Below are 14,936 nucleotides of genomic sequence, written 5' to 3'. Positions count from 1 at the left end.
CATTGAAGGAATGAGTGCAATATTTTATATTTAAGCTTTCCTGCTTTGTGGTGAGAAAAAGTAGACAAGCATTAAAGCGACGAAGAAAGCTGCAAGAGACTATGGGTTTTAATAGCTGCCCAAATGTCTGTTGGAAATAGTTTGCTGTATAATTCTTCCAAAACTGCCACAGACTAAAGAGACTATCTTAAAGATGCAAATCAGTTTGCAGTAAGGGACATCGCAGAGTAGGAAAAATGTATCTGAAGTAAGGCCTTGCAAATATACTCTCCCATTACCCTCACATCATAAATACATTGAGAACAATAAGGATAGGGAACTGTTTCCTAGTATTAGCATGCCTCTCATTGTGGTGCTTAGACTAAAGCCTTGTCTACAGCTAAACCAGTTATATCTTCTAGAAAGGACTTTTGCTATTAGAGCGTATAGCAGTTTTGTGAGCAAAATAAACATACAGCCAAAAGCACTTCTTTAATGCTGTAGCTGTCTGTAAATATCTTAGTTCCAGTGATATGAAAGCCTGTTAATCCAGCCTGTCTTATTTTGCTATACCAGAGAAAGCTAGGTTAGCCATGCACATTACTTTTGAATTTGTGCTCAACTTACACATCCCCATGCTTTCATACCGTGATCTGTGCCTATTTGTCCTGTTCTCTGCGCATGTAGTTGATTCCATTCTGTCTACTTGATTATCCTGATATGTCTTCTCACATGATTTCATTATCATAGAACACTAGAACTGGAAGGGATCTCGAGAGATCGAGTCCAGTCCCCTGCCCTCACAGCAGGACCCAGCATGGTCTAGGCCAGTGGTCCCCAACCTTTTGAGGTTGTCGGGCGCCAGGGGGCAGGGACACTTGCGCACCCGGGGGCGCCCCCCCCCCCCAGCCGCATACCTGGGGCCGGGCCCCCCCCCCATAGCCACGCGCCCGGGGCCGGGGCCCCCTCCAAGGGCCGTGCGCCATGTGCCCGGGGGGGACCATGGGTCTAGGCAATCCCTGATAGATGTCTGTCTAACCAGCTCTTAAATATCTCCAGAGATGGAGATTCCACAACCTCCCTAGGCAACTTATACCAGAGTTTAACCACCCTGACGTTTAGGAAACTTTTCCTAATGTCCAACCTAAACCTCCCTTGCTGCAGTTTAAGCCCATTGCTTCTTGTCCTGTCCTCAGAGGCCAAGGAGAACAATTTTTCTCTCTCCTCCTCCTTTTAGCACCCTTTTAGATACCTGAAAATCGCTATCATGTCCCCTCTATCTTTTCCTTTCCAAACTAAACAAGCCCAGATCTTTCAGTCTTCCTTCATAGGCCATGTTCTCTAGACCTTTAATCATTCTCGTTGCTCTTCTCTGGACCCGCTCCAGTTTCTCCACATCTTCCTTGAAATGTGGTGCCCAGAACTGGACACAATACTCCAACTGAGGCCTAATCAGCACAGAGCAGAGCGGAAGAATGACTTCTCATGTCTTGCTCACAACACTCCTGTTAATGCAGCCCAGAATCATGTTTGTGCGCTCTTTTTTTGCAACAGCGTCACACTGTTAGCATTGTGTGTGTGCTAAAGAGTGTGGCAGGTAACAGCTGATCAACACACATCAAGCTTTGGAGTTCAGGTCTGGGCTGCCTCAGACAGTGCTGGGTCTAGGTTTGCGTGCCAGAACTAAGAACAGGGATGCTATCTCCTGTTTCCATAGGACCTGGTCCTCATTCAATGCACAGGATGGACCTTGTGGGGATGAACCCGGTTATCTAGTGAAGAGGCTGTTGTCTGTACGTCCCATGCTTCATTTGTTTCAGAAGTTGAGAGGTGTATATTGAATGAGGCAGACACTTGCACAAATAATGTGGCAGTTGAATTCATAATTAAGGCAGTTGAATTCTGCTCTTTAAAATGTAATGGTTACCGGCCTTTGACTAAAGGATGTCTAGTTACATATAATGATACTTTATCGTGGGCTAGGATCATTTTCAATATCAAGTACCTCTCTTCAGCCCCAGGGTGTTCTTAAAGGTAGTAATGAGGATGTTGGCTGCGTGTGTGTTCTTTCAGTGTGCTGTCCAGGCTCTGTGCAGATGGCATGTACAGCAAACCTCAGTAGATCTGCCCAATAAGACCACAGCATTTGGCTCAGTAGCAAAGGCACATGGCCAGGATTATTGCCGATAAAGCACAATTCTAGCTCCCTGAATCAATGTCTACAGTTACACTAGCACATGATTGCCCATAACAATGGACCGGCTCAGTCAGTGGCGAGACTTTCCAGACAAAGGCACTTCCTCTAAGATCCGTCTTTACACACCTCCAGAAGACTTACCCTGCATTGCTCAGGTCCTTAACTCAAATAAGTTGTTTTTCATTTTCTTCATTTAAATCATTATTCTGAGATGAAGGTGGGGAGGAGGGGTTCAGTCTGCAGGCTGCCTTGGGGAGAGAGGACAACCCCAGCCCTTAATCACCACAGTAGCTTGGGGCCAGGTGAGAAGCACCTCTCCATGGTCGCTGCAGCTCCAGCGGGCACAGCCAGGTAGGGGTTCATGTCTTCCAGTTAGGGGACAGACAGGCAAACAGACCAACTCTCTGAAATATATAGAAGTTCCCCATCTCTGGGCTCTCTCCCTCCCTCCCCCTGTGGTCATTGTACAGTATAACTCTCTCCTACCAGACCCCTCCCTTCCCATTTTATGAAAAACAATCTAATTCCATTCCAGGCACATCCCATTGCCTTGGTGCAACCAAACCTTTACCTTGCTTTAAAATATTAGAGGAAACTGCATACCACATTTGGAAGTCCTATCTTCTCCATTTAGGAAGAGTTCTTGAACAAACGTACTCATGGACGGACAGACACTGTCGTGTGGTTTGATTTATTTTAGATCTAAGAAAAACCAGGACACTCCAGGGCTACTTTCTCACTTTCTTATTTATTGCAAGCTTTAAGCAGTTAATACAGTTGTTTAAGTTTTACAAGCCTTAGAAACAATTACCATAGAAGTAAAAGCTTAAATATTATACATTCTAAAGCAACTAATAAAAGCAAATGCAAAGTAATGCAAAAGCAGTTAATAGAAGATCTACTATAATACAGTCATAAAGCCTAGTTCACTCACACTTCAGCCGTATGCTACCTGCAGTACCAGGCAGGAGGTCCTGGTTCCTTTTCTTCCCACACAATGGCAATGTCATGCTCTGGGTTGCTGGTGTGAAGGGTCTGTTACTTCTAGTTGCATCCAGCAGGACCTGTGGGTCAGTCCTGCCCATTCCCTCCCTTCGATTGTTCTTACTAAGCCCAATTTATAGCAAAGCCAGACTTGGTCATTCTAATATATTTACCAATTGATTATGTATTGTTGGATACATAAAATGCCCAATACCCCTCTTTGGGGTACATCCCGCTACTCAGGATGTTACTTAAAACTGTGCGTGGTTGACAGTTTCATGGCTGCATCTGTACTTTTTGCTTATCAGAAACAGAAGTACCAGTACAAGGTGCTTGTTGTGTGTTCTTGACGTGGTCATGCGTTCCATGCTTAATCTGCATTTGTTATTGAAAACATTCCTTCCTCACAGCTTCTCCCTCCCACACCATGCCTGTGTGCTATGTGCACCAGACTTGAGACAGGCCTGAGTGTTGCTTTTAGGGATCCGCGCTCTGGACAAGGCAGACATCACCAGTTATTGCCAGGGCAGGGTAGTCTAGGCCCCCCTGCAGACACACCCACATCTCAGTGGTGGCAGATGGCTGAATGAGGAGCAATGGTCTCAAGCTGCTGTGGGGAAGATCCAGGTTGGATATTAGGAAAACTATTTCCCTTGAAGGGTGGTGAAGCACTGGGATGGGTTCCCTAGGGAGGGGTGGAATCTCCATCCCTAGAGATTTTGAAGTTCCAGTTTGACAAAGCCCTGGCTGGGATGATTGAGTTGGGGTCCTGCTTTGGGCAGGGGGCTGGACTCGACCTCCGAAGGTCTCTGCCCGCCCTGGGGTTCTATGATTCTGGGGTGGGGGGTTGTACCCTTGCATCATCTTTTGGGGGGGAGTGTTAATACCATACTTGGTATTGGGGTGTTCTGGTGCCGTCCCTCTGGAATGTGCTTATGTAAATGTCCTGTGTTTAGCATTTCGTAGGACTGTGCATGGTTTTGCAATACCAGCCCTGTTTGTGCCAGAGTCTGTGAGGCCACACACAGGCAAAGCTTGACCTTTGCTAACTGTGTTTTATATTTGTAACGCTTGGCCTCTGCTTTTGTTCAAGTCTAAGGCCTCATAATGAGTCTCTGATGCAAGACCTCTTGCCTCAGGGTCTATTTCTACTATAAGTGGCAGTGGCTGCTTATCTTCAGCAAGAAGCAATGTAGTCTTCCTGTGTCTGAAAAGCCAAGGTCCAGTCTCACAAACCAGTATTAATTTCAATCCAGACAGCTCTTTCTTCCAGAACCGGCACTCCAGGTAAATGTAAAGGTATCCAAATTAGCCCACTTCAGTTCTGATGCCTTGTCAAGTGTAAATAAGAGTCATTTACAGATCATGCGTCTTGCATGTTTTAGATCAGACCCTTTCCCTGTACTCCAAAGCTATAAAATTATGGAATTGCTGTATAGCTGGCCAGATTCAGATCTCAGCTGCTTTCCTGGAATCCAAACCTATTGCTCAGCAGTGGCTCCTTCCAGGACTACAAATGGGAGTTGGACTCTCAAATCCTTCATGGAATATCCCAGAGGTGGGGGCTGCTTCTTATGGACCTGTACACCACATCCACCAACAAGAAGTTCCCATTGGAAGCAAGACTGAAGGGAAAAACAACTGAGGAGAGTTGCAAGTATTTCAAAGGGATGTTGTTAAGGGCCCAAAAGCAAACAATTCCGCTGTGTAGGAAAGATAGAAAATATGGCAAAAGACCAGCTTGGCTTAACAAGGAGATCTTGCATGATCTCAAAATAAAAAAGGAGTCTCATAAAAAATGGAAACTAGGACAAATAACAAAGGATGAATATAGGCAAGCAACACGGGAATGCAGGGGCAAGATTAGAAAGGCAAAGGCACAAAATGAGATCAAACTAGCTACAGGCATAAAGGGAAACAAGTTGTTGTTAACGGTTCTAAATCCTGCTGGAAAGGGATAACAAGTGGAGTTCCGCAAGGGTCTGTTTTGGGACCCGTACTGTTCAATATCTTCATCAATGATGTAGATATTGGGATAGAGAGTACGCTTATTAAGTCTGCAGATGATACCAAACTGGGTGGGGTTGCAACTTCTTTGGAGGATAGGGACATAATTCAAAATGACCGTAGCAAGTTAGAGAAATGGTCAGAGGTAAACAGGATGAGGTTTAATAAAGAGAAATGCAAAGTGCTCCACTTAGGAAGGAACAATCAGTTCCATACATACAAGATGGGAAGCGACTGTCTAGGAAGGAGCATGGCGGAAAGGGATCTAGGGGTCATAGTGGACCAGAAGTTGAATATGAGTCAACAGTGTGATGCTGCTGCAAAAAAAGCAAATATGATTCTAGGTTGTATCAACAGGTGTGTTGTAAGCAAAACTCGTGAAGTCATTCTGCCGCTCTACTCTGCACTAGTTAGGCCTCAGCTGGAGCACTGTGTCCAGTTCTGGGTGCCACATTTCAAGAAAGATGTGGAGAAATTGGAAAGGGTATAGAGAAGAGCGACAAGAATGATTAAAGGTTTAGAGAACATGACCTATGAAGCCAGGCTTCATGAACTGGGCTTGTTTAGTTTGGAAAAAAGAAGATTAAGGGGGGACATGATAGCGGTTTTCAAATATCTAAAAGGGTGTCACAAGGAGGAAGGTGAAAATTTGTTCCTCTTGGTTTCTGAGGACAGGACAAGGAGTAATGGGCTTAAAGTGCAGCAGGGGAGATTTAGATTGGACATTAGGAAAAAATTCCTAACTGTCAGGGTGGTCAAATATTGGAATAAATTGCCAAGGGAGGTGGTGGAATCTCCCTCTCTGGAGATATTTAAGAACAGGTTAGATAGACATCTGTCAGGGATGGTGTAGACGGAGCTTGGTCCTGCCTTGAGGGCGGGGGACTGGACTCGATGACCTCTCGAGGTCCCTTCCAGTCCTATGATTCTATGATTATTTTCCTGAAGAGGATGTCTGAGTCACCTTCTTTGGAAGACACCTTTCTGCTTCATTGAGCAGAAGACCCGTTCTACATATTCACTCCAAAACTATTAATTGTAAGGGTGATGAGGCAGAACAAGGCCAGGGTTACCAGCCGAAGCACAGATGTTATCTTTACCTGCTTCCCTTTTGAGTCTGACTGGCACTCAAGCTTACAGCAGTCCCAGGATGCAGCTCTTGTGCTTCACCCCAGCCTAGAAGTCCTCCGTCTCTTAGATGGGGCATGGGATTAGGCTCCAGCAGCTCGACAGTAGACTGCATAATATTAAAGAGGAAGGCGCTAACGCTAATAACTTCAGAAAAGGAAGAAGTTCAACCACTGGTGTCACAGCCACTGCCTTTTGCCTTTATTTAGTCCTCCCTCTGTCATCTGTTATCTGCTGGATTAAAAAAATCAGGCTTATCAATCAGCTCTGTTAAAATTCATCTCACTGCAATACCAGCTGTTCATTCTCCACCATTGTTGTGCATCTGATGTCCTTGAGATTTATTCAGGGTCTGGGGAATCTTTACCCACAGGTTAAGAATCTTGCTCAGTCTTCAAATCTCAACTGGGTACTTGGGTACCTTATGGGACCTCCATTTAATCTGTGGTGACCTGCTCCTTGCTTCACTTACTAGGAAAGTTCATCTTCATAGATATCTATCACATCAGTCCGAAAGCTAGAGAAATCAGAGCCTTCTTGGTAGACTCCTGCATTATTCAAGGGCAAGGTCTCTGTGTGACTGCACCCAAAGATCTTATCGGAAGTGCTGCTGAACTTCCATTTTAAGCAGTCTTAACCAGTGTTTTTTCCCTAAACCACATGCATCTCCGCTGATTTCCCTTTATATGTTAGCAGTATGATGGAGGTTATCTTTTTATATGGATAAGAATATCTAATTTTGGCAGCCACCTAGACTCTCTAATGCATGATCTCTTAGTGGATGGGTCTCTGGCTAGTTTAGTGCTGGCTATGATGCAGCTGGTGCTTTGTCCCCCTACAGGACTATAGCGCACTACAAGATCACAAGCAGCTCCACAGCATAACTCAGAAATATTCCAGTTGAGAGATGCAGAGGTGCCACCTTTCTTCTAAACCCTACGCTGTCAGGTCTGCTGCAGCGCTTGGTGCTCTTGTACTGTCTGTGGCCTGGGACTTGATTCCAGAGGTCGCTCACTCCGTCTCATGGAGCATGCTGCTCCGGAGTCAACGGACACAAAGTACCCATAAGGATAGTACTCAAAGAAGTAAAGCTGTGCAGTAACTGGTGTCCTTCGAGATGTGTGTTCCTACGGGGGCTTCACTACTGCCTTCCTTCCCCATTGCTTCAGGTTGTTTTGCTTGAATGTGCAGTTTTCCCCTGCAGCCCTGTGTGCCCTCAGAGTGTGGCATGAGATTGAACCGTCTATGATCAGGCCAAATGGATACTATTGATGGAAAATCTCTGATGAGGACATATGCACCTGCTGTGGCGCACCTTAAGGGAGGGACAGCTCAAGGAACCAGGTATTGCACAGGGTGAGAAAACATTTGCTTCTACTTCAGTAGCATTGCTTGCCTTCAGATGACTTTTCGAGTACTAAGTAGCTTTGCAGCAGCTCTGTGACAGAGGTTAGCATTAGAGATGGACAGAGGTAAGTAACATGAGCTGCTGAGGAGCATGTCAGGAGTCAGTGGCCATCAGGACTAGAAACTACTAGCTCCAGTCCCGAGCTCTTCACCATTTAATAATGCTTACTGAATGCTGCCTGTGCATCTGTCAGTTGGTCTCTCCTAGGGTCCATCTGAGACACATAAAACTCGTGTGTCCTGTTTGAAAAATAAAATTTGTTTCTGTTTTGCAGTATAAGTCTTCCAGAAAGTGTTCGAGTGGAAATGAAAATGATGAGGTGAGACATGCTGGCGGGTGGTAAATACTTCAGAAAACTCAGTATTTATCTGTGTTATTGCATCACCTAGGATCCCAGCCACAGGCGGGGTCACGCTGTGGTTGGTGTGCTGCAAACATTCCAGCCTAAGTTCAAAGAGACCGTGATTGCATGCAGACCGATGGGTGCACAAAGGAACAATGAGGCAATGGAGTATGTGCAGGATTTGTACACATTAGTAATAGTCCAGATATTAAATGGAACAACAGTGATCTGTAGCCTGCTATATACACACACATACTGTACACAGTTATAGGTGCTTTGGATGAAGTGTCAAAAATTAATCACTATTCATTGCAGTGCTGAACAATAATAGACTATAATTTATTTAAATATTTTGGATGTTTTCTAAATTTTCAAAGGTATATATTTACACATATGTGTAACAATACAAAATGCCCAGTGCTCACTTGATATTTATTTTTTATTATGAACACTTGCACTGTAAAAAAACAGAAGAAATACAGTTTATCTGACCGGTCCCGAACCAGGGAATCTTCCAGACCAGGGGAGATCACTGCCGGCCCGGCCCCTCTGTTGCTGCCAGCTACAGGGCTGGGCCAGCATTGACCAAGCAGGGACTGGGGAGGGGACATTCGGGGAAGAGAGGGGGTGGTTGCAGAGCCTCATAGCTGGGGGCCAGGTGTGCAGACCCGCAGGAGTGCACCGATACCTGTGGCTGGCGGGCTGAGTCCTGGCCCCCTATACTGTGTCATCATCTGAGACTGTTATAACATGAAATATATGGCAGAATGCAGGAACAACAGAGCAGCAGGCTTACTATTCTTCAAGGAGTCCAGTCAAAAATTTAATTAATACTTTTTTTAATGAGCATGAAGTGGAAGCATTTCTCCTGGAATGGTGGCCCAAGCATGTAGGATCATATGAATGTTTAGCATACCTGGCATGTAAATACTTGGTAATGCCAGCCACAGAAGTGATATGCAAACACTTGTACTCATTTTCAGGTGCCGTTGTAAATAAGAAGCCAGAAGTATTATTTCCTGTAAATGTGAGAAACTTGTTTGTATTAGCGACTGGTCTAGACGGCACTTGGTCCTGCCTGAGGGCAGGGGACTGGACTCAATGACCTCTCGAGGTCCTTTCCAGTTCTAGTGTTCTGTGACTGGCTCAACAAGAAGTAAGTCTAAGACAGGCCTGCACAACTCGGAAACTGGCGAGGGCCATAATACTCCAAAGAAAACAGCTGCGGGGCACAAGGGTAGGTTTGGGGAGGGAGGGGTGATACTTTATTAAGAATTTTTCAATTAAATCGGGCCTGCCTAACATACGGCTCCCAATGCCCTTACCCTCTCCTCTCCCAGCATCACCCTGTCCCCCTCCCACTGACACCTCCCCTCCTGCCCTTTTCCTCATTGTCTCCACTTGGCCCCCTGGCATTTGTCTCTCTTGCACCCTGCCCCTTGGTGCCTTCCCCTTTCTCCTGACCTGCCCCCCTCCCCTCAGCACAAGCCCCTTCCCCTCCCCTACCTGGCTTCTGCCTTCCAGTTTAAGGGGCTGCCGGAGCCTTTTTGAATCCAGTGGTCGCCAGCCATGACGTCACGCCGCCACATCTGCCGGCGTCCCACCCTCTGACTCGCGCCCCGCCTCCTCGCACTGGAGCTGCGTGGAGGCAGCCCGGTGGTGAGAATCGCTGCACTTCCTCCTCCCTGGCAGCGCTCGTCTCCTCCGCCTGGCCGGCGGATTGGATGGGGCCGCGATGCCAGTAGTCGTCACAGGCCGCACAGTGAGGCCTGGTCTAAGAGGACTTGTAGGCTCTTGTTTTACATTGTTTTGGTTTTGAGTGCAGTTATTTAACAAAAAAAATTACATTTGAAAGTTACGCTACATTACTTGCATGAGGTGAATTAAAAGTACTGTTTGCTTTGTTTATCATTTTACAGTGCAAATATCTGTAATAGATATATTGAGCATTGTACTCTTTGTATTCTGTGTTCTAATGGAAAGCAATATATTTTAAAATATAGAAAAACATCCACAATATTTAATAAATTTCAATTGGTGTTTGTTTAATTTTGCAGTTAATCACATTTAATTTTGAGTTAATCACATGACTTGTCTGTGATTGGCAGCTCAAGATAATACCTAATGCATTCATGTTTAGCATTTGAATGTCTGGAATACAGTAACTAAACCGTTAACATTATTTTTTATATTCCTTTTTTTACCCCCATTTTTTGGTCTTGTTTTTCATTTCATTTTCAATATTTAAAGCAAAACCACTGGCAAACCATTATGTTGTCCGTTACCTTTCCATCTGCAAGGTCGGGGTTGCTGAAATATTCTTCCTTCACCATTGTCTTTTAACAATATGGTAACACACAAAACAGTTCTTTGGATTATTATAGGAGTTACCAGTTCAGCTCAAGTGTGAATGAAAAGATTAATATCTAATTAAAATCTGGAGAAGAATTGTATAGTGTAGAAAAAGCTGGATTTGAAAGAAAGATCCATTGACAACTTGCATTTTATTTTTGTGACCATCTTTAAGGAAATCTACACTAGTTCCAGTCTTTTTAGATAACCAAAATACTATTTCTAGATAAAGGTGTGTACTCTGAGACTTTAAAAAAAAAAAAAAAAATTTACAACTAAATGAAAGGGGCTATATTTTAAAATAACATTAGCTTGAAAATGAAATAAATCGCAATGTATTTAATCAAGGATAGATTTAAACAATGTCCTGTGTATTGAGGTGTTAAAAATGTTTTACAATAGAAAAAACTCATTGTCAAATTATTGCTGTTATACATGTATGGAGTTTAGCTGAGTTTCAGTTTTCTTCATTTAGTCACTACCACATTGCCTGACACACACTTGAGGAAAAAATGTTGCGTGGGTCATGTGTCTTTTGTATGCGTTTTCATAATTTCATGTTAATACCCAGTTAGAATCATAATTTTCATTTTATAATTTCATCTCTTTGATTTCTTTTTAGCAAGACAGTGATAATACTAATGTGTCCCCACAGTCTCCTGTTTCATTTGAGGTACAAGTTTGTGTTTTGTTTTTTCTTTCAGTGAATGTTTGCTGTGTGTGCTAATTTGTTTTCATTGTGGTTCATTGTGTAAAAAATGCGTAGCCCTTGGCCAAATCAGAAAATGTTAATCAATGAGCTTTGCTTTGAAAGAGGAATTGAAATGTATGCACTTGTGCAATAACGTAAAAGCAGAATTAAATAGGAACCAATGACAGATTTCTTGTTAATTCCCTTAACTTGTCCTGCCTCCACTACCATCATGTCTGTCTTTCCCTCTCTGGTTTTTTTAAAGGTTGATCTATAAGAAAGAAGCATTTATTTTCTGCCTATCTTACTCTAGCAGACGAAAATAGCTACCGAAGAGAGAAATCAAAGCTGCCGTATTGAACAGAGCGTCAGTCCAGGCTGACCTACAAGTGTAGTTCGTCAGAGTGTTAGAAATAAGTTCTAGGTTTAGGAGCCCATCAAGTCCACAAAGAAGCCAGAGTTGTGAAAGGCCCCCCTCTAGAGAAGGGGTTTTACCCCCACAGTCCTGACTGCCTTATGCATTTTTTGCCCTGGCAGTGTGCTTCTCTGGCTGCCTGAGGCCTAAGACGAAAATGCTTTGTGGCTTGACCAGGATGTTTGACAGTGTCAGTTGCATTACAGTAGAGACTCAGGAAGTTAGTCCTGAAGGTGCTGCAGATCTACTTGTTTTTTTAAAGTTACAGACTAACACAGCTACACTTCTGAGAGCAGGAAGAAGAGACACCCAATGAAGCCAAAGCTTTCCATTCACTGTCAGATAGAGGTCATGATGCTGTGGATGTCTCCTGTAGACAGTGGAGGATTTCAAGCTTAGTAGGGATCTGAAGCACATTAGGGGACGGAGGAGTTGGAGTCTCCTTTCGCCACCTTTAGGGAGGGAAGACACCATTGTTCCAGCTTCTGAAAGAAATTTCTTCTTCAAAACAGAAAGATAGTCCCTCTTGGATTCATTCCACTCATCCCTCTGTGCTCCCATGGGTGTTCACACTAGATCATGATCTGCACTGTCAGAGCAAGGGAGAGACAGACTTGGAGTAGTAGCACTCTACCTGCAAACAGCTCAGCTCACAATTACCTACCTATCCTGTCCTTTCCCATTGTTCTTTACGTGGTTCTGGCCTTGCTTCTACACACACGAGGCACCAAGTTAATGAACATTGGCTTTTATAAAGATTTAGTTAAATTGATGCTTGCCTTTATGTGGCTACACTTCATGTGTGTGTCCATGCAGAGGCGTACACTGGTTTAAACTGATTTAAAAACAGATTTGAGTTAAACTTGTACCCTTTTTGTGCTTGGAAGAGCTTTTGTCTTTCTCTCCTCTGTGGATAACAAGGCTTCCTTTGCTGCTTTCTTATTACAATGTTTTCCACACCGTTATAGCTTTTCAAACTAGTTAAAGCAGATTCTCCTGTCTTGTAAAGAGGATCAAAATGGATGTTGTGTTGTCATGGAAACAAAAGTTTATGGTGTGAAACCTATTTTTTTTTAATTTCACCTAAAATTGGAGAAAATTGCAGAAAACCCAATTTATTCTCTCTCTGACAGGATTATGAAAGGGCAGACGGTAACTCTCATGCTCCGTTTGGCCTCAAACCTAGGTCAGGTAAGGTGGTTTTCTCTAATATAGTATGCCACAACCAATCTTGCTTCCACATTGGAGCTTGAAGATAAGGATGGCAGAGATGTGATACTGGGACTCTGTGCAACAAATAGAAGGGGAGAGGCACTGCCCAGGACAGTGTCCATAGTTGACCTATGGCAAATACCCAGTTTGGAGGGGCATGCTTAGCTGCTCTGCCGAGCTCATAACTGCATGGTCCCTAAGCTTCATACTGATTTCTAGAGCCCTGTTAGGATACAAAATTTGTATCTGCATCTGATCTGCAAACACGGTCTGAATATTCACATACAGGTATCCATGCATGTAAAGCGGCTGTCTGTGGATGTGTGAGGTTCTATTGATTTGTCTTTTGTTTCTTTGGCTACCCTCTGCAGCAATGCTGAGGGAGTAGAGGGAGACAATGCAGAACCGCCACTTGTAATCAAGGGCTGGGAGTTTCACTGAGAGGCAGGTTATTGTCAAATGCCTATAATCGTTTGGCTCAGCACATTAGGTTGGTTTGTCCTTCGTACTTCCAGACAGCTGCTAACTCCCCTTAGAAAGATTGTGCCATATTTGAAACAGACCTTAATTTTCTGAACTCTAGGAAGCAAGTTTGCAAATATTTTTAGTTAGTGTTTTTTTCTGAGGATTGCATCAGTCTTATGCATGTTCTAGATTAAGCATTTAAAGTATAGCTGTGAAATGCCACCTTGGCCATACAATGAGGAATTTCACGTGAACATCTGGGAGTTTCTGAGCTCATTGGGAAAAGCTTGCCTTACCTCTTTACAATATCGATTCAGGTCGACATTTTGCTGTCTTATCTTATTGTTCTTTGTTAATATTAGTTTGTAAATACTCAGTACCAACCTGCACCCTTCAGTTGGACATTTAGTGTCTTTGTGGCCAGTTCATTCTCTAATGTGTAGTGCATTATAAAGAGAGGAAGTTTTAAAGAAGTTTAGGCTTTGGGTATTTCTATAGATTTGGTTGCTAAGATACGAATATACATTTTTTAGGTGTAACATGCATGTCATAAAATGTCCAGAAGCAGTCTTGGCATTAGGAATAAGTTACATAAAATACCTATTATTGGAGATGTCTAGATTATTTCCTGCTAAACCAAAAAAAAAATAATAATTTACAATATTCAAAATATTATGGAAATTTTCCACGTTAAATACTGTAAAGGTGTTGGTATTTGCAAGCATGAGGAAAATTAAATAGTCACCTATACTTTTTTCCCCACCGTGTAAAGTGATAAACCAAATGCAGGCTAGAATATTTAATGATATTCTTTCCCTTTCAGCAGTGCAGCATTAAGAAGTTTGGTCAGTCAGAAAATTCATATTCCAATTCAGGTGGGCAAGAGGCGGCCAGTGGGCTGATTCTGGCCCACCAAGTCACCGGATCCAGCCCATGGCCACCTCACCAAGACCCTTAAGCATAGAGCAACTCAGAGTTTTAACAGCTGGCTGCTCTGTCCTGATGCTGGAGAAGGAGGGGGATAGCTCTGTGTTCTGGCCCTCTCTCCCAGCAAAATCTCTCTGTTCTCATTGGCTAGTTTCTGGCCAATAGGAGCTGAGAAATGTTGCTAGGGTCAGAGGCAGCATGTGAAGCCTGCCTCGGTCCTCCCGCTCCCCCATGCCTAGAGCAGACACATATGGAACAGCCAGCTGACCAGCCTGGAACTTCAGCAGACATGCAGAGAGCCTGCCCCAGGTTCCTGCAGGGCTGCTGGCTGAGAGCTGCCTGTGTAAGCGCTTCCTAGCCAGAGCCTGCCTCTGGCACCCTCTCCCTTATTGCCCCCCCAACTACCTGCCCCGGGCTACCACCCAAATCCTATGTGCCCCCTTTCCTCCTCCCAGGTCTCAACTGCCTCCCAGGCCTTTTACCCCTTCCTAAAGCACCTCCCCTGGTCCTCTCCTGCACTCCAGTCTCATACCCCAAATCACAACCTCCTTCTTCACCCAAACTTCCTCTCAGACCCCACAACCCCTCCTGCACCCCACCCTAAGCTCCCTTCTGCATCCAACCTTCATCCCAGACCCCACACCTCCTCCATAGAAGTGAAGCCCTTGACCACTTTCCCAAAGTCTTGGAGTGGCCCCCCATTAAACATTATTGCTACCCCTACTCTTGCTTGTGGCTTCATAAACTTTCCCCTGTGACCTGTTTTTAAATATTTAAAAAAATAATTTAAGGTTATAAATAAATGTAAGGAGTTCCTTCCACAACAGT

The 14,936-nt window shown here is 44.1% G+C and overlaps 1 protein-coding gene across 2 annotated transcripts in view; it reads left to right on the top strand.

The window, feature by feature from the left end:
• Window positions 1-14,936, top strand: part of LOC142824388 (leucine-rich repeat and calponin homology domain-containing protein 2-like) — a 50,087-nt gene that overhangs the window by 20,248 nt on the left and 14,903 nt on the right. For both annotated transcript variants that reach the window (XM_075916251.1, XM_075916252.1), the window contains 3 exons: window positions 7,978-8,022; window positions 11,021-11,071; window positions 12,638-12,695. In XM_075916251.1, coding sequence (XP_075772366.1) covers window positions 7,978-8,022; window positions 11,021-11,071; window positions 12,638-12,695 — 154 coding nt within the window. The remainder of the gene's footprint in view (window positions 1-7,977; window positions 8,023-11,020; window positions 11,072-12,637; window positions 12,696-14,936) is intronic.

This window comes from Pelodiscus sinensis, unplaced genomic scaffold (genome assembly GCF_049634645.1).
Source record: "Pelodiscus sinensis isolate JC-2024 unplaced genomic scaffold, ASM4963464v1 ctg53, whole genome shotgun sequence".
Taxonomy (NCBI): Eukaryota; Metazoa; Chordata; order Testudines; family Trionychidae; genus Pelodiscus; species Pelodiscus sinensis.
The sequence above is the reverse complement of the archived record's forward strand: the minus strand, read 5'-3'. Positions and strand labels throughout refer to the sequence as shown.